Below are 19,763 nucleotides of genomic sequence, written 5' to 3'. Positions count from 1 at the left end.
ATAATATAGAGTTAACTCTATAATCTTTGGCCAAAATGTTGTGTGTTCAATACACAATGATAGTATTGGAAGTTAAATTGAGGTAGGCAGGTTAAAAAAAAAAAGATCTTGAAGGAATCAGAAATAAAGAAAAACTGCAAGGAATTCATTTATAACTAAATTCAGTGTTTTCTCGAATAAATAAAAACGCATCTCTAAAAAGCCGAGAATAAAAATGAAGAAATATCACAATCGAATAAGACCATGAATAATAAGACAAAATTTTCATCAATATATACATATTATCATATCATAATTACAGATGTTTGTCTAATAAATTATATAAATAAATAAAACACTACCATCTACTTTTTTCGTATTTGTCTTACATTGGAATGTCCAATCCCATATCGATTTTTCAATCTTTAGTGATTTCCACTGTGTGTAAGTCGTCATTCATGCCATCTGAAAAAAAATTCACTAATATTCTTTTTCAATCGTGTAGGCAAACAATTTCAAGCTGAAACGACCGATAAAATCTTCTTTTTTCACTCTTCTAATAAGTTTTTGATTGAAATAAAGGTCCGTTAACTCTTTTCGTACGGTACGAGACCAGCGATTGACTCAATTTCGTGAATCCACGATTTAATAAAAACATAAGTGCCTGTGATAATAACACATTGCAAATTAATTTTTCACGAAGATATTGGTATTTTATCAATTTTGGTCTCCCACCTAAATGAATCTCCCTGTATATACGGAAAATGTTTGAGACCATGGGGATATTGAAGATTATTGTTCACAGTTTTTTCTAATTTTTCCTTGGTCCCATATATTTATTCCCCAATCCTTGTATAAGTAACTCACTTATATCGATATCCTTCAACTTGTAAAACTCGGACAATTCTGCTCCTGAACACAGTGGCGTGTCTACAGGCTGGGTGTTGTCAAACATCGAATAGTTCACCTCGTAGCCTTGCCTATCTTTGTTGTAGTTAACAATAGGTTCGAATTTGTGGCCCCACAATATCTCGCTAGCCAAATAGCTAGACCTTGCTTGAGTGGACTGCCCAGTACTCTCTATGGTTCCTAGGGATGACAAAGATTTAATTTTGACAACGCTTTTCATTGCTTCAAACTCACCCTCTAACATTACCACAACTTCGAACTTCTCCTGCAACAAATCGCTAGCTGACAAATGATAGAAGGGAGAAGAACTATCTATGGTATGTACGATGGTCATGGGCCATATGAAGAAGATGTTGCCATCACACCCGTCAGCGGTGATAGATAGCTCAGTCTGGAATTGGTTCAGAATCTCCCCCTCTTTCGTTTTCCTCGGCCTGATCAATTGGGCCCTCACGTTGGCTCCAATGATATGACTTTTCCTCATGTCGCCAACCCTGAACATCAGGCATAAGGCGCCATCTCTCTGGCAAACCACAGCGTTCTTCGAGAAGAGAAGAGTCTGAGTTCTGTGCTTCGGCCTAGTCATTTTAGCGAAAACTATACCTGTCATGAAGGCTTGGATCATCATACCTGGATAATAAAATAGAATAATTTGGTATTGATGAACTTGGTTATTCCAATGTGGATGTGACTTTGTGGAATAACAATAGATATGTGGCCTCACCTACTATACTTTGAAGGCACATGATGAAAATGGCTTCAGGGCATTCTTCAGTAGTCGATCTTCCTCCATAACCTATTGTGTGCTGCGTTTCAATACTGAACAAAAAACACGAGGTGTAATCGTAGATTTGTGTAACGCAAGGTGTCCAATTCGAGTCCTCCTGTCTGTCTGGTAAGTGTTCATCTTCCAAATCGCCATGAGTGAAGGAGATGAGCCACCAGATCAATCCAAAACCAAGCCAGGATCCTAGGAAGGCTATGGAGAAAACGATGAGGGTCCATCTCCACTGAGCGTCCACTAAGGTCGTGAAGAGATCCTGGAGGAACCTTAGCCTCTTCTTACTCTCAATTCTGGACTGGATGATGTTGCAATCGCCATTTTTGAAGATTGCACGTTTTCTCAGCTTTCTGCTGGTGTTGTTTCGGAATGTTCTCCTGAAAATACATTCAGAAAAAAGTTTCCCCAATGAGTTCCAAGTTGCGTAAATTTAAAAAAATTAATAATAATTTCATAATAATTTCTCGACAATGGAACACAGTTGCTAACAAATTTAAGGGGTGATTCCTTGTAAAAAAAATAGTGTGGATCCTTTATATACATTTTTTTGGGTATTCCCTGATTGAGATAGGTGCCTAAGAAGGCACCTGGAAAGCAATTTTTTCTTAAAAAAAAGAAAACTGACAAAAAAAAATCGAGCAGACATTCTATGAGAGCGGGAAGGTAATATTAGGTGGTGTTACCATATAACTCCAAGGGGTAGAAAAAGCCACTAATGATAAGGCTGCATTAGGTTCTTAATTAGATTTTCCGGATAAGTTGGTTCGTGACTCTCACATATTTTTTTCAAAAGTTTTTGGAGTATGTACCACGTAATCTTCAGAACTATGCCTTCAAAAAATATCGACTCAAAAAATATCGACTCAAAAATGAAATGAAAACAAACTGTAAAAGATTCACACTGAACTGATCATACAGAGGTGTTTTTTGATCTCATTTACACTGTCAATTCGGAATTATTATTATTATCGTTGTGAAAGAGAAAACCCTAGTTATCGCATTAAACAATTGCGCATAATAAGAGATGATATGCTTTACCTTCCAGATGATAGCGATGTCGGCGTGCTGGGCGCATAAAACAGGGTGGGCGTCAAATTCTTGCTCGTCAAGATGGGCGTAAGACCGCCGCTCTCGAACAAAAACTGATTTTCATCCTTTTTCAAATCGAAATTCATGGCTCACGTCACTCTAGGACCGTCTCAGAATGTCGCTGATTGAATTTAACCATCATGTGACGTTCAAAACAGAACAAATTTACTTTCGAGTGTAAATTGAGATTTGCAACATCGGCGTAGTGTTCTTTTTAACACCTTTTATCAATTTGATATACTTATTCACACCTGACGGATCTACGAGATCGTTATCTCAGATGTTTCGTCAGTTACGAAATGGTAACCTACGTTGTGAAATGTGCCTCAAAAAAATGGTGAAAACTTTTTCGTTTGGTCGTAAAATACTTCACGAGATATAGTTGATATACAGGATGAGTCTTTGACTCTTACATACATTTTAACAGTAGATTCTTGAGGTCACACTTTTTTCTTTTACCATTTTTTTTTCCGAATCCGCTCGATTTAAGAGATACAGGATATTGAAAAACCATAAAAAATGTTATTTCTAGTTCTATCTCACAAACGATTTTATCGAATGAAATGAATTTCGGAATATAGTTTCTCCATTTATTTGATGAGTCTTTTCCGAACACAAGGTATCACCCACACTTCTTCCAGTTTTTTCATTATGACCATTACGTACCATAAATGTACGTATCAAAAATTCAAAGAACCCAACTCTTGATGTTCAGAAATCAATATTATAAGTATCTGTGAAATTTTTAAACTTGTGTACTTTGGCTGAATAACACTCTGCTTAAAAGATCCACAGATGTGTATAGTGTTATATTTATTCTGAAGGTAATTTTGTTTTTCCAGGCGTGGCACACCTCATTATGAAAAATTAAAATGGCTATATCTTTTTATCAGGGCCGCATCGGAAAAAATAGTATAGAGAAGTAGTGTTTCTTTAATCCTCAAGAATCTTCTGTTAAAATATCGTGCGTTCAAAAGAATTTTCGTCGTCAAGTAGGCTATGGAATTTTAAACGCTGATATTCGGTGTCTGAACATAGGTCTTTTCTTGAATTGCTTCATCTTCCCAAAATGTAAACAATGATGACATTGACCTATATATCGTAATTTTGTATGGAAAGTGGAAAGGCACTTTTGAGGAAAAGTTAATTTCGCCCAAAGTGCGAAAAACATTTCTTCCATTGCGTCAGATCACAAGAATCCAAACAATTTGAGGCAGTTAAAAAAATTCTTGGTAAAAATTTTATCCGATGTCCACTATTTTCATACGTAAGAGACATGCATCTTGAACAGATCGTGGTATTATGGTTTTTTTTGTAAAAAGGTTCTAAGTACCTATTTCAGTAATATGAATGAAGCACAGTAAGAATCTCAATATGTTTAAATTTTCTATAATATTGAACTAATTTGGTCGTTACTGAAAATCCATAACTAAACTAAAGAACTGAATTTTACATGAAAATAAATATTGGGCAATTTATCAAAATTCAATTTAGGTATTAAAATGGCAAGTTGCTTTCTCATTATTAACGATCTACTGTTAGTTCCATAAAAGAAAAAAGGTCCCACATTATGCCATTGACTGCATACTGAACTACAATTTTTTTTAGATGCTACAAGGACAGGTAATCAATATTTTCAATTTTCTGATAACAGGTTAATCTTTATGAAAACAAACTGATATGTTTCATTCAGAATCGTGTGGCATAAAATATGCCACTTGAGATAAAACCCGAAGAGAGGTTCGTAGAGCTTCTGTCTTCTGTCATCATATTTTTATTATTGCTGGATAATTCACGGGGAGAAAGGGTTTTTTACTGGTTAATCTTTATGAAAACAAACTGATTTGTTTCATTCAAAATCGTGTGGCATAAAATATGCCACTTGAGATAAAACCCGAACAGAGGTTCGTAGAGCTTGTGTCTTCTGTCATCATATTTTTATTATTGCTGGATAACTCACGGGGAGAAAGGGTTTTTTTACTGGTTAATCTTCATGAAAACAAACTCATATGTTTCATTCAGAATCGTGTGGCATAAAATATGCCACTTGAGATAAAACCCGAAGAGAGGTTCGTAGAGCTTGTGTCTTCTGTCATCATATTTTTATTATTGCTGGATAACTCACGGGAAGAAAGGGTCTTTTTACTGGTTAATCTTTATGAAAACAAACTGATATTTTTCATTCAGAATCGTGTGGCATAAAATATGCCACTTGAGATAAAACCCGAAGAGAGGTTCGTAGAGCTTGTGTCTTCTGTCATCATATTTTTATTATTGCTGGATAACTCATGGGGAGAAAGGGTTTTTTTACTGGTTAATCTTTATGAAAACAAACTGATATTTTTCATTCATAATCGTGTGGCATAAAATATGCCACTTGAGATAAAACCCGAAGAGAGGTTCGTAGAGCTTGTGTCTTCTGTCATCATATTTTTATTATTGCTGGATAACTCACGGGGAGGAAGGGTTTTTTTACTGGTTAATCTTTATGAAAACAAACTGATATGTTTCATTCAAAATCGTGTGGCATAAAATATGCCACTTGAGATAAAACCCGAAGAGAGGTTCGTAGAGCTTGTGTTTTCTTCTCATCATATTTTTATTATTGCTGGATAACTCACGGGGAGAAAGGGTTTTTTTAGTGGTTAATCTTTATGAAAACAAACTGATTTGTTTGATTCAAAATCGTGTGGCATAAAATATGCCACTTGAGATAAAACCCAAAGAGAGGTTCGTAGAGCTTGTGTCTTCTGTCATCATATTTTTATTATTGCTGGATAACTCACGGGGAGAAAGGGTTTTTTTACTGGTTAATCTTCATGAAAACAAACTGATATGTTTCATTCGAAATCATGTGGCATAAAATATGCCACTTGAGATAAAACCCGAAGAGAGGTTCGTAGAGCTTGTGTCTTCTGTCATCATATTTTTATTATTGCTGGATAACTCACGGGGAGAAAGGGTTTTTTTAGTGGTTAATCTTTATGAAAACAAACCGATATTTTTCATTCAGGATCGTGTGGCATAAAATATGCCACTTGAGATAAAACCCGAAGAGAGGTTCGTAGAGCTTGTCATCATATTTTTATTATTGGTGGATAACTCACGGGGAGAAAGGGTTTTTTTACTGGTTAATCTTTATGAAAACAAACTGATATGTTTCATTCAAAATCGTGTGGCATAAAATATGCCACTTGAGATAAAACCCGAAGAGAGGTTCGTAAAGCTTGTGTCTTCTGTCATCATATTTTCATTATTGCAGAATAACTCACGGGGAGAAAGGGTTTTTTTACTGAGGTTTTTCCCTAAGCTCTTGTATCATACACCAATTTGTATGGTACCCCGTTTACGATAGCCTCTGCTAAAACTGGATCTCATACACATGCTATAATTATTGTTTGTTGTTAAAGATTGTAATGCTCTGTATCAAAAGAATATATACTCTGAGGTTTGCTTCTTTGGTCGACCACTACTTTTTTTAGGTTGAACATACCTGTTCAATGCATCGCAAAACAGTACTTTCGAAAGATTGATTCTTTCAGCAACATTGGGATATACACTGGGAATGTCTCCGGAACATTAAAGTATATTTCCCAATTTTGAAGTCGGATTCAATAATAAATGCTTTTTACACATCCGTAAAAACCATCTTTATAATTTCCTCTGATAATTTTATTTCACCAACAATGCAAAATACTAACTTCTAAGTGACAGTTCACCTAGAAAATAGTATAGCAAAAGCTAAGAATTACGTTTAGACACGAAATATCGACGTTCAAAATTCCATAGCCTACTTGAAGACGAATTTTTTTGAACGCACGTTATTTGCACGTGTCACAGACTCATCCTGTGAAGTTATTTAGAAATTTTTTGTGGATCGGACAGAACTTCAAATGGTCCATTCCTGAAAACGTTTTACCTGCACCAAATACTGACAGCTTCTTTATATACTTAAGGACTCTCTATATCTAGAGTGAAATGAACTAATTGTTTCATTCTTCGCCCATTACACTAATTTGGAACTCGAAGGACTCACCTGAAGCAGCTTACAATAGAAAAAATGCACATTCTGAACGAAAAAAAAGTTACAAACTTCAACAAATTTCCGAATACAACTGGGACAGATTATCTGGTCGCAAAAAAAATAATTTCCCAATAGAGTGTTGTTTTATATTCTCACTTACTTCACTGTTTATAATAAAAACGGACATATTACTCTGAAAAAATGTTAGAATAGTTAGTTCCATTCATCAATACAGTAATTTCCCATTTTCTCAAGGAGATATTTTTCGTATAAAAACGTTTTATTCAGTATCGATAAAACTGTTTATTTCACGAAAAAATAACCCAAATATAGAGCAAAATAAAATCTACACTCTTCGAAAAAAAAATTCCTTAATTTTGCCTTCGATATGTATCTCACGAGAAAAAAGGTTTCCATTCATTTCTAGACTTCAATTTTGAGGTAATACTTTGAGAGAATTATGAACTGATCCTCCATTTATTTAGGTAAGATGTTTGTAATTGCTTGATAGGGAAATTTATAAAAAATGCTGACTACTTTTAAATTTGTGGGAGTACGTGTTTGTTTATTTGTTTATGTAGAGGATATTGGTTGAAAAATTACCTTTCCTGCCTCGCACTATCCAATCTATTGATGGCTATATGGGTGAGGGACGTCTGTGTGGAAATTCTAGATAAATTGTGGGCAGCAGTTGGTGTTATTTCTATGTAAGGGTGAGGACTGAGCAAATTTCCTACTGCAAAGCTTCTTACACTTAACCCATCTTCTTCATCTTCAAGAACACCGGGCTGGAGGAATAGCTTCTGAGGTCTTGGGGAGTATCTAGGATTTGACATAGTTTCCAGTCACCATCTTCTGACGTTCATTCTTATTTTTACCCTTGAAAACTGGAAAAAAATGATTCGCAAATTTGTTTTTGGAATTCACTTGTAGCAAATCTTTACATGTACACGGAAATAAACGTGAAAAAGATAATAATGAGATGATCAAATGAATGAAGTGTGCTAGCTTCTTCATTATGTAAGTGAATCGTCTTTTATGTGATCAACATCAGGCGCTCAGGGTCCCTGATAATATGAATTTATATAAAAGTTATGAATTTTATTTGTTTTCCGTTATGTTCCCATCGATATTATCTAACATTTTATGACAAACTATTTTATTTCATTTACTATCTACCCTTTCTTTAATGGTTGTCCGAAAGACCAAAAGTTTTCAATATTAGGAAAGATTGTCTCTGTAAAACGGTGCTGCAATAAAACTTTGTATCACGAAAAAAATACTTGCGGAATTGATATGTATAGACTAAATAATCTGTATGGATTAGTATAATCAACCACTTACCAGCTGAGGTCCGATTACTACCAATCAAACGGTTCAAGAAAATCATAAAGAATTACCTGATTGAGAATGTATTCTACAACATGGAAGAATTTTTAGCACACAAAATAAGTTGCCAGATGTAGTATATATATGTTGTTTGTGAATTCGTGTCTTATACACAGTTTAAGATTGTATAGAGTCACTTTTATATTTTTGACAGACCTTGTAAATTTGAAGGTAAATATATGAATATGAATATGAATAATCGATGAAATATACCGAGTTCTTATATTTGCATCAAACGGTTCACGAATTTCTTGCCTTTTAATTTTGTCTTTATTGTCTGTCCATCAGACATGCAACTGGCACAATTGTGCCAGTATTTAAATACGTGATTATTTGTATTTACTTAACATATTAGAATGCATTATATCATATACTATTTCGTATATATTTTACCGTAAGGGTAAAATAAAAACCAAAAATTTTTTAATATTTATTATACGGCTAAGTTTTAGTTGAGTCCCTCGGACCACACCAGTCCCTTGGACAACCGAAGTAGTTATCCGTTATCCGTAGGAAACTTTGTTGTCCCTTCAATAAGATTTTTACTTCGGAATTATTAGTCCGGGAGGCAGGGGCTTTTTTTTCAAGGAATTTCATCCCGGCTGAATTTAATACTGTAGGTTGTAGTCACATTGCAAGTGATGAAACCGACCGTCAGCTTCAATACCATCGGTGGGTGCGGGCGTGGGAGGCGGCGGAACTTGGGAAAAAATGCAAAATTTCAAGTGATTTCATCCCGGCTGAAATTTTTTATATGTGATATTAATGTTAAATAGAAACAAAATAGTGAAGTCAGCCGATAGGCGGACGGTGGAAAATACGTCAGTCGAGCGCATGAAGTGGGGAAAAAAATTTGAAAATTAAGTGATTTCATCCCGAATGAAAACACCTCCATATGATTTCTTACATATATGGAAATATAAAAATGACCGTCAGCTGCGTGTCTAGCGGGGGAAAGACCGTCAGTCAGATCATTGAAAATTCCGCGCGCCGTATATTTTTGCTCTGACTGACGGTCTTTCCCCCGCTAGACACGCAGCTGACGGTCATTTTTATATTTCCATATATGTAAGAAATCATATGGAGGTGTTTTCATTCGGGATGAAATCACTTGACTTTCAAAATTTTTTCCCAAGTTCACGTGCTCGACTGACGTATTTTACGCCCTCCGTCGATCGGCTGACTTCACTATTATGTTTCTGATTAACATCAATATTACATATAGAAAATTTCAGCCCTGATAAAATCACTTGAAATTTTGCATTTTTTCCCAAGTTCCGCCGTCTCCCACGCCCGCACCCACCACACTTATTTTCAAAGAAGCGCTCGTTGAATTTTTAATAGACGTTTGGTTAAATGATCACATGGCATCGTGGATTGGGAATAAAACAGTTTTCGTAAACTATATGGAATGCCACAAATATGCAGTTGAACAAGGTAAAATTCAACGATCATCGGATCCATTGTTAACGTGTCCAGGTCACGAAGAAGCAGAGATGGTTTTCCATGTCTGTCACTTGAAATCTGATGTTCATGTAACAATGCGATGTTATGATACAGATATATTGATCATTATGTTGGGAAATATGAATTTCATCGAGAAGAACGTCCAAATCTCGATGCATGTTGGACCGGCAATATTCAGACATTCATTGATGTCACCAAATTGTTTGCATCATTGGGTCCAAATTTGTGCTCTGTATTGCCAGGATTTCATGCCTTCAGTGGATGCAATTTGAAGTCAGCATTTTACCGTGAAGGAAAAAAAAACGTTTGAAATTCTCCGGAAGCCTCCGACGTACATCCAAGCAGTGAGTGACATTTAACAAATTCCCAATTGTAACCTCGATCAATTGTTCACATACTTAGAATGCTATGTTTGTGGAATATATGGATTTACAGAATTTGATGATATTAACACTGCTCATGTGTTAACATTCAATAGAGCAAACGGCAGTTGAGATGATTGTAATCCACTTAACTTGGAAAAAAAAATTGAAGGATTGTTATTTCCGCCCTCTAAGGCTGAACTGAACCAACATTTCTTTCGAACGGCATACATCGTCCACCTTTGGAGCCAAGCACATTTACCTGTACCTAGCGATTTATTTGAATGTTGATTAGGTTGATAACGAATTGATAAAAATATGAATGACCTATATGTGCAATAAGATCTGTACTATCATTTGGACATAGAGAATCGTCTCGGGGTCACTTTAGAAAAAACAACATTCTGACAGTTTATGGTCTCTACATTTATATGTAGAGACCATAACTAGAAGTAGTCTATATAGACTACTTCTATGTCTCCACAAGCACCAGCAGGCCCGGATCTAGGGGGGGGCAAGCGGGGCGCTTGCCCCGGGCGCCAGCTTAAGGGGGCGCCAAAATCAACCAGAGGTTGAAATTTTTTTTTAGTTTCTCGGAAAAAATTAATTTCCTAGAGCTAAAATCGAAACTGTAGAATGGAAACATAATAAACCATCACTATGCCAAAACTCTTCAAAATCAATGAGGGATCAATTAACTGTATATGTATTATTCAGTCATCTATGAATGACCGCCACATTTGGGTGAAATAGGTTAAAAGATGGGATATGTCTACAATGTGTCGCAAGCATAGAGCCAGTAATTTCTTTGCCTGGGGAATTACCGACTCATCCCCATTTCATCTGGAACTAAGGGCCAAAATTTCCGATTTTTTATGGACCATAACTTAAAAACTAATCCTTTCAGCCAAATTCTGTTCGCATACTCATAATCTACGCCCTCGATTTAGTGAATATCTACAATAATATTGGTGGAAACCGTAGAGATCGAGAATTTTTCAAATTTTCCATACTGTATGGATTTTTTGAAAAATATTTTTGGTCTCCGATCAAAACCAAATTCGTACTGTACACTAATACGAGGGCGTGGAACACGAATATGCAAACAGATATTTTTTAAGAATTAAGTTTTCAAGTTATGGTCGATGGAAAATCGGAAAATTTGGAACTTCGCGGAGAAATTTATAAAATCTAAACTGTTAGCGGCAGATGAATGAATTGTGGTTTTTTCTATTCGCAAAGAACCAATCTATCACAAAAAAATCAGCATATGATTAGTGCTTTTTTTCTGGCTGCTAGACCTCCTCAAAGTTGACCAATTTCTTCGAAATTTTGCACTTAAAGTTATTTATTTCTCAAAATACTGATCCTACAAAAAATCAAATTGCATATTCGTGATCTACGACCTCGAATTAATGAGTAAAATGACCCCGGTCGATATATATGTCCCTGAAAAAATTAATTTTCGTTCGGAATAATTTCGTTCGTAAAAACGATAGGTGAGTTAGGGTTGCAAACGACATTCTTGTAAAAACAAACTTTTTTATTTTTCGAACGATTTCAACCCGAGTCATTTTTTCTACAAATTCGTGGTCGAAGATTACGAATAAGCAATTAGATTTTTCGTAAGATGAGTACTTTGAGAAAAAATAACTTTTAATGGAACAATGGGAAAAAAATAAGAGTCAATTTTTTCCTAAAGTACTCATTTTAGGAAAAATCTAATTGCATATTCGTAATCAACGACCACGAATTAGTGAAAAAAATATCTCGGGTTGAAAATCGCGATGACGAATATGCAATTATATGTTTGTAAAGAACCTTAGAGGGGGGGGGGGGGGGGGGCGCCATCATGAATTTTTGCCCCGGTCAGAAAAAATCGTAGATCCGGGCCTGAGCACCAGTATTACTTTGAGGACTGTAAGAATGGTAATAACACAAGAAGAACTGAACACTACTTTTATCTCATACACTCCTCAACTTCAAGGGAGAAAAATGTCCATTATGCAGCGATGAAATTATTTAATGGCTTACCAAGGAATTTGTAAGGCATCGATCAGTTTGACTTTTTTCGGAGAAGGATTCACAGCTACAGCTACATACTTCAGTGTGAACCTTATAACTTGGAAGAATTTAGAGAATTTTCTAAAAAGAAAAATTGCTCCTGAGATATATTTTTTTGTTGTTGCTTTGACATGTTTCTATTTTATTTTGACATATCTGTGATATGTAAATTAATTGTAGAAATGAAATAAATATACTATACTATACTATAATTAAGTATGTTATATGATGTTGCTGCTTTATCTACATGTATAATATCATGGGTGAATCGTAACAAACCCGTTTGATATTGATCGAAATCATAGTTTCAATAAATATAAATGATAAAATATCCGTAGGCTGATTAACTAATGAGAAAAAAGGCATTAGTCAGACCACTGAAAATTCCGCGCGCCGTATAAATGAATGAACGCGCTCATACATTTTTGCTCTGACTAACGGTCTTTCCCCCGCTAGACATGCAGCTGACGCTCATTTTTATATTTCCATATATGTAAGAAATCATATGGAGTTACATGAACATCAGATTTCAAGTGACAGACATGGAAAACCATATATGTGTCTGCTTCTTCGTGACCTGGACACGTTTACAATGGATCCGATGATCGTTGAATTTTACGTTGTTCAACTTCATATTTGTGGCATTCCATATAGTTTACGAAAACTGTTTTATTCCCAATCCACGATGCCATGTGATCATTTAACCAATCGTCTATTAAAAATTCAACGAGCGCTTCTTGTAAAATAAGTGTGGTGGGTGAAGGCGTGGGAGACGGCGGAACTTGGGAAAAAATGCAAAATTTCAAGTGATTTTATCAGGGCTGAAATTTTCTATATGTAATATTGATATTGATCAGAAACATAATAGTGAAGTCAGCCGATCGGCGGAGGGTGTGAAATACATCAGTCGAGCACGTGAACTTGGGAAAAAAATTTGAAAATCAAGTGATTTCATCCCGAATGAAAACACCTCCATATGATTTCTTACATATATGGAAATATAAAAATGACCGTCAGCTGCGTGTCTAGCGGGGGAAAGACCGTCAGTCAGAGCAAAAATATACGGCGCGCGGAATTTTCAATGATCTGACTGACGGTCTTTCCCCCGCTAGACACGCAGCTGACGGTCATTTTTATATTTCCATATATGTAAGAAATCATATGGAGGTGTTTTCATTCGGGATGAAATCACTTAATTTTCAAATTTTTTTCCCCACTTCATGCGCTCGACTGACGTATTTTCCACCGTCCGCCTATCGGCTGACTTCACTATTTTGTTTCTATTTAACATTAATATCACATATAAAAAATTTCAGTCGGGATGAAATCACTTGAAATTTTGCATTTTTTCCCAAGTTCCGCCGCCTCCCACGCGCGCACCCACCGCTACTTGACCAGCTGACGGTCTGTTTCGTCATTTGCAATGTGACTACAACATACAGTATTAATTTCAGCCGGGATGAAATTCCTTGAAAAAAAAGGCCCTGCCTCCCGGACTATATGAACATTCTAATGCTTGACACCCTAATTCTAACAGTTGACATCTTGTCTTAAGACTTAGGAACTTTCGCTTTGAAATTTTTATTTTGTAAGGTTGTTTATTATTAAGAACGTTGAAATTGTTTTCATTGTCCGGAGTGCCGTATCATTAAAACTACTGGTCAGTACCAGTAGTTCAATAATTCATTAAAGTATCAGTATACTTCATTGAATTTGCTACAATTAGTACCTTCTTTAAGATTGTTGGTTGTAATATTTCCATTGGACAACCAGATATGAGATATGACTATGGAACAACTATGTTGTGCCAAAATTGAAAATACTTATAATCGTTTTTATCTCTTCAAATTCAAGAAGAGTTCATAATTTTTTAAACATTCAATTAGACAATGACAATATGGAACAATGTAGCAGGAGGAATTTTCTTCCATTACTATAACTATTTCGCAATCCAATTAACAAGTTCCGATTCTGTGAAATTAGAGTTGTCCGGGGGACCTGATTATGGAAAATATCGTGAAATTTCATTATATATCTGCCATATACCTACATATAAAGATAAAACTGGAACTGTATTGTTTTGGAATGTGAGTAATATAATTGTTTCAACAATAGTTGATGTATAGTCGGTTAAAAAATAACTTTTGAATAGTGGTCCAGGGGACAGGCCAGATTCTGGCCGTTTTTTAGTGAGATTCACTAATTTGTTGAAGAAAAAGCTCTGCTCTATACAGAATCGTAAACAGAAGAAAATTATGGTTGGAAAAAAATGTGGAAAAAAAAATAAAAATCCACAATTTCATCATGTGAAAATTTAACAGTTGATTCACCCATATACAGTGCGAGATTCTGATAAAATGAAGAAATCAAACACAGCCTTTGTTGTGAATATGCTCGCTCAGAACGATCACTACTTACTCCAAAAAATTCTTTGAAAACTCAAACAATGTGAGATCTAAGAAGTATCTGGATCTTAGCAAGAATAGAGTCATAGAGTGAGAGTGCGCAGTGCGTATATCTCGAATATGCAATGTATGAAAGAGGCAAAGAGGAGTTCATTTAGGTGAAGCAAGGGCGCAGAATCGCCAAATTAGTTTTTCATAGGAGTGCGCCGTCCGACGTTTCGTTAACTTTTTATTTGCAATCAATCAAATTCACTAGTTTTCTTGTTAATTCTTAGCATCTCTGAAAATTCTGCCAGGTCCAAGTTCCGAGTCCGACAGTGTTAAACAATATTTTATTCGATGATGCGCATATTAATCTAAATATATATTAAAAAATTTTAGGTTCTCTTACCTGCTCAACTATATAAGAACGTCAATTCAAATTTTGGCTTACTGGGGAAAGTGTGCGCGGTTAAGTGTGCGCATATATTCATTATATGAGCATTAGTTCAGTGAGGAATAAATTATGACATTGTTGATTTTCTTGGTTAAGACTAGATCAATATTGTCCCATTTGTTCAGAAAAATATAAATACCAACAGGGGGATGTATCAAGTGTTGTGTTCACCAGGAATGGTGGCACGAACAATAATCCAATACTGCTTGTAAAAAAGCGCTTCTGTATTGACAATAAACAGCATTTCTTTAATATTGTAACATTTTGATGATAAGATTTTGTAATTTGTTTTGATTGTGTGGTTCACTTAGCACTGCGTTCACTTAGCCCGTGAGGATGCGCACACTTACCCGCAATACGGGGCATGTGAACGCACTCCGACTTTCACTATTAAATTTTTTTTTGCGGAAAAAAACGTTTTTGTTTTTTTGCTCTTTGATGTTATTTTATAGATTAGAAAATTCTCTATCTTATGAATATGTTTTAATTTTCCTAGCTTCGACATTTGAAACAGGGTATGGCTTGAAAGGCAAAAATGCGCACAGTTGCCCCGAATGACTCTATGCTACACCTCCTTAAGGGAAAATAATACCTCAAGAATTTCTATTCAAAAGGGCATTTACTAGATCTTAATTTACGCTTTCAATTTTTTAATTAAAGTTGAAGAACGTCTCTTTTTTTTGCCATTTTGTTGGTTTTTTATGAGGAACTTTAGTGTCTATAAAACTTGTTTTCACAATCATTTTTCGACGCTTCTTCAATATATTTGGATAACAATAGGGGCAGGGAAGGCGCGTACGCAGGGGAGGGCTATTGGGGCTCTAGCCCCTTGGAGGCGCTTGGAGCTTAATAACTAAAAACTAGTAAACTGTTTAATATTTTTTTTTATAGATTTATATTTACAAGAAATCAATGTTTTTATTTCATTTAATAAGGAAAAACTAGTCAATTCTTACATAATTTAATATTTTTCTTTTTTGTTACTCATAATTTTTTATAGTTATAAGAAATAAATAAATGTTTTTGTTATATTTTCCTCTTTTAGTGGATTATAGCTGAACCCCCCCCCAACATACCTTTCTGGGTACGCGCCTGGGGCAGGGTGATATCGGTGATTCAATTCTTTATATATTGCAAAAATTTTCATAGTGATATAATATACCAAAATAACGCTGAAATTCAGGAATAACAGAAAATTATTCAATATTCCTTATATAACCTCTCGCGTTCGCGTGGTAATTTCAATTTTTCAACTGTATCATTTCGTAATTCAAGCTATTGCCATTGAGTATTAAACCCATACTCAATGCTATTGCTCAAAGATGTGGCACATTGCCGTATTTGGGGTAGCATCCGAAAAGCAACCAATAGATCTTAATTAAGATCTATTGCAAAGCGCATATCCCTTCGACATCTAAAATTTAGACATCAAGAAGTCCTTTACCTTCAATTAAAGCAAAAATCAGGATCCCACGTAAAAAATTGCAAAAGTAAATCATGATTTATAGTGAGTAGTTTTTTAATGGAAATTCCAAATTTATTACTTCATATTCCTTGAGCAGCGCAATATTTAATTGGTACGTATTCTGAATGCCTATGATCTATGAGTGTTTCTTTCGAATCTTTCGATTGTCTACCAATCAACTCCCAATTCGCCAGCAGAAACCCTTTTCATCAAGATATCAACGTCTAATAAATTTATTATGTCAGAACAAACGTTAAGTACCTAGGTTGTGAAATATTGGAAACCTTCCACGTCATTTAAGTACATTCTTTTCAAAAGTGCCACAATGTGAGAACGAATTTCATTAACGATGATCATTTACATAAATATAATGGGAGGAGCTTCTGATTGAATCGAGTGTTTAAATAATGAACGATCTCTACGTGTTGTACACGAAATCATTAAAATCGGCCTTGCTCAAGTACCTTCTGTCCATGAATAACGAACATTTTAAACTATCTAGAGAACGAAAAGAACGCTCTCTTCTGAAGAGGTTTTCGAGAACTTATTGAATGAGGAATGCAAAGTCTTAGCGACTGATTAAAAAAAAAAGGCTTTACGGTTTAGATGGTTTCGGTATTCAAAATATTACAAATAAATCCTGACACCAAAAGAAAAACCTGAAAATGAAAAATTATTTTGATTTAGTTCTCATACACCCTCTAAAAGAGAGAGACCGCTTAATTTTTGCAGCACATTTCAATCGATTTATTCAGCATCAATAGAACTTATGATTCTTTCTAGATCTTCTCCAGGTATAAGATAATAAAATACTACCTGTGGAAATTTGTGAGGAATTCATTCTATTGACACTTTCTCCTAATAATGCAAATTGAATAGAAGACATCGAACTGATTTCTTCTCTTGTTTCGAATGTTTCAATTATTAATTTCCAATATTTAATGAAACTCTTCAATATTCGCAGTTTTTGAGAAAATAACAAACTGAGGAAATGATCCATAATCTGCTTATTATACTGAGTGATTAAAACAGTTACGTATCGAATTGATGAATTCGGTATTTACTATTTTATAGAAAAATGTCCGATCAGGTCAATTCTTATTTTAAATTACTCTACTTTTCATGTATGATCAGGGTGTTCGTCATATGCACCCTCACCGAGAAGTGAAGTAATGTTGAGTTTCTTGAATGGCAACCCCAACTTTTTGTGCCAGAAATGGATAGACTGAGGTTACTTTGGTCATTAATGATGAAGTTATGTTTACGATAATACCTCCTAAAGTTTAACCATTTCATCCATAGGAGAGAAAAGCGTTGATGAAAACCCCATGAAATACCATTCCATTTCTGGCATGAACAGTTAAGGACTTTCTTGAAAAAATTGTATAAACCGAAGATATTACTTTTTTACGTCACTTTTCACTCAATCAATTGAATTTCAAGCATTTGAAGTGTTTTTTCTTCCATCCATTAACTCTGTTTTTGAAAATTCTTCTACAAATTCGGTGGAAATGACCTTTCAGACAGTTACGAAAAGTTGGAAAATTGCGCGAATACTCTAATTAACTAAATTTTTTTTTATAAAATCCAAGTCCAATGTGTTTTCAATCTATGCACAGAGCTTCTTCAAACATTCGTTCTTTCAAAACTTACACTGACTAATATTGATTTCAAATTTTTTTAACCTGATATTGCAAGATGAACATTTAACGATGTTTTGCCCATTTTAAATAGCATCTTTTGTAGGTGAGTATATCGGATAAAAGCAGTAAAAATGCTATAAAAGATACATTCATTAGGTGATAACAGTTTTCCCTCAACAACAAATCGCATTCATGATTTTGTTTTGGACGTATAATTTCACTAGCATCCTTTCAATATTCTTTATGTTGCGGACACATAAACTTCCAATTTTTGAATGAAAAACATCATCATCCCATACCGTCAGATTTTTCCACTTCAAGACTGAAGATTTCCAGAACTTTGGTAACTTCAAACTTGCGCACCTTCGAAATTTTTGCGTTTTTCCTTCACTGATCCCTATTTCCTCCGTTCGCCGGATGTCACCTCTACATTAACGAAATAAGAACAGGGCTCAATAAAATGATAATTGCATTTCTCACTTGATTCATTCATAAACTAATCCCACAATTTGCTTTAACAACTCTTCACGGTCGCATCTACGAGAAGCAGTTTCGGAAACTAGCGCTAGTAGCGCAAGAGTGTTGAATTTAAAAAAGAAGTGGACACTTCAATGCAGACTACCATTCGCGAAGTTATACGAGGGAGGATTAGAAAATCGTCTTTTGACCAATTTCTCTGGTTTAATTTGAGAACTAATGAAAGATATGTGGATATACAATGTTTCCCGGGTATCATTATGCCCTACAGCGAGTATATGTGCAATGAAGAGCACCAGTAAGCTCGAAACAGTGGACTGCAACATTGATTTGAATGTAGATTCATTTAAAGCATCTCATAATAGGAGATAATAATTGTCCAGAGATATATTGCAGCATCTAATTGAATATTTTTCGAAAATGCAAAGAAAACCTAACAAAATAAAATATCTGCTTCTGTTTCTAACTTTCAGAAATCGATTATTATTAATATTAGATATATGGTCAGTCTAGATATAAGTTTCGATTTATAATTTCGTAGTTTTGATTGAACTCTGTGATCACACAATACTGCAAAGTATGGAGAATACTCTCCGTGCTCTAATACGCATGTATTCAAACAGCTTGAAATTCAACAGAACATGAAGTCGATCAAACATTGGAGGTTGTAATGAGCATAGTGATGTAGTATTGCAACAACTCCGTCTTTTTTTCTCTTGTCTCTTGTCCTTTCTAATCAATTTTCAAGGAAATTATTTCTAGTTTTCGGGCGCACCTGGTACAACGGCCTAGGTAGTTTGACAGTTTTATTTATTGCATAGCACTCGAGCAGTGATTAAACAGGCTCTTTATTCTTTGCTTTGAAAATGAATAGAGGACGAAATGTGATAGCAGAAGGTAAATGGATCCGGCAAATTAATGTCACACTAGTGTTCGGTTCCGAGAACAATCAACAGATTCGAATTAATTAGCTTATGATTTATTGGTAACAACATCCGGGAAAAACCAGTTGTTCCGGAAGAAACACTCTGTCTAAAAGTTGCATTTTAAAACTTCATAGCTGCCAGCACAGAGCACCAATATACTGCCAGATAACATAGCATATATCTATTATACTAATATAATAGCTAATATCAAAGATTATAGAGTTAGAATTAACTCTGTGATCTTTGGCTGCCAGCTACCGTACTTTTTTTTCCGTTTCCAGTCAAATTTTCACATTTTTTTCAGATCAGAGTATGAAAGGTATTTATCCTTTACGCTCTCTATTTCT

General features: G+C 35.0%; 1 protein-coding gene across 5 annotated transcripts; it reads right to left on the bottom strand.

Moving 5' to 3' along the window:
* Positions 1–135: 135 nt before the first annotated feature.
* Positions 136–18,563, bottom strand: LOC123316715 (ATP-sensitive inward rectifier potassium channel 12-like). Of its 5 annotated transcripts, none has more exons than XM_044902914.1 (6): positions 18,313–18,563; positions 7,386–7,669; positions 1,613–2,046; positions 1,123–1,518; positions 847–1,068; positions 136–444 (listed from the first exon to the last, which is right to left on the bottom strand). In XM_044902914.1, the coding sequence occupies exons 2-6, from the start codon at positions 7,616–7,618 to the stop codon at positions 398–400; spliced, it is 1,332 nt and encodes a 443-aa protein (XP_044758849.1). In that variant the 5' UTR covers positions 7,619–7,669; positions 18,313–18,563; the 3' UTR covers positions 136–397. The 5 variants fall into 5 exon arrangements, with proteins under 5 accessions (XP_044758849.1, XP_044758850.1, XP_044758851.1 ...); XM_044902915.1 differs by having other exon boundaries at positions 7,386–7,660; XM_044902916.1 differs by having other exon boundaries at positions 7,386–7,660; positions 18,494–18,509.
* Positions 18,564–19,763: the final 1,200 nt, after the last annotated feature.

The sequence above is a fragment of the Coccinella septempunctata genome, chromosome 7, assembly GCF_907165205.1.
Source record: "Coccinella septempunctata chromosome 7, icCocSept1.1, whole genome shotgun sequence".
Classification (NCBI taxonomy): Eukaryota; Metazoa; Arthropoda; class Insecta; order Coleoptera; family Coccinellidae; genus Coccinella; species Coccinella septempunctata.
This window is presented reverse-complemented; position numbering and strand designations above follow the sequence as displayed.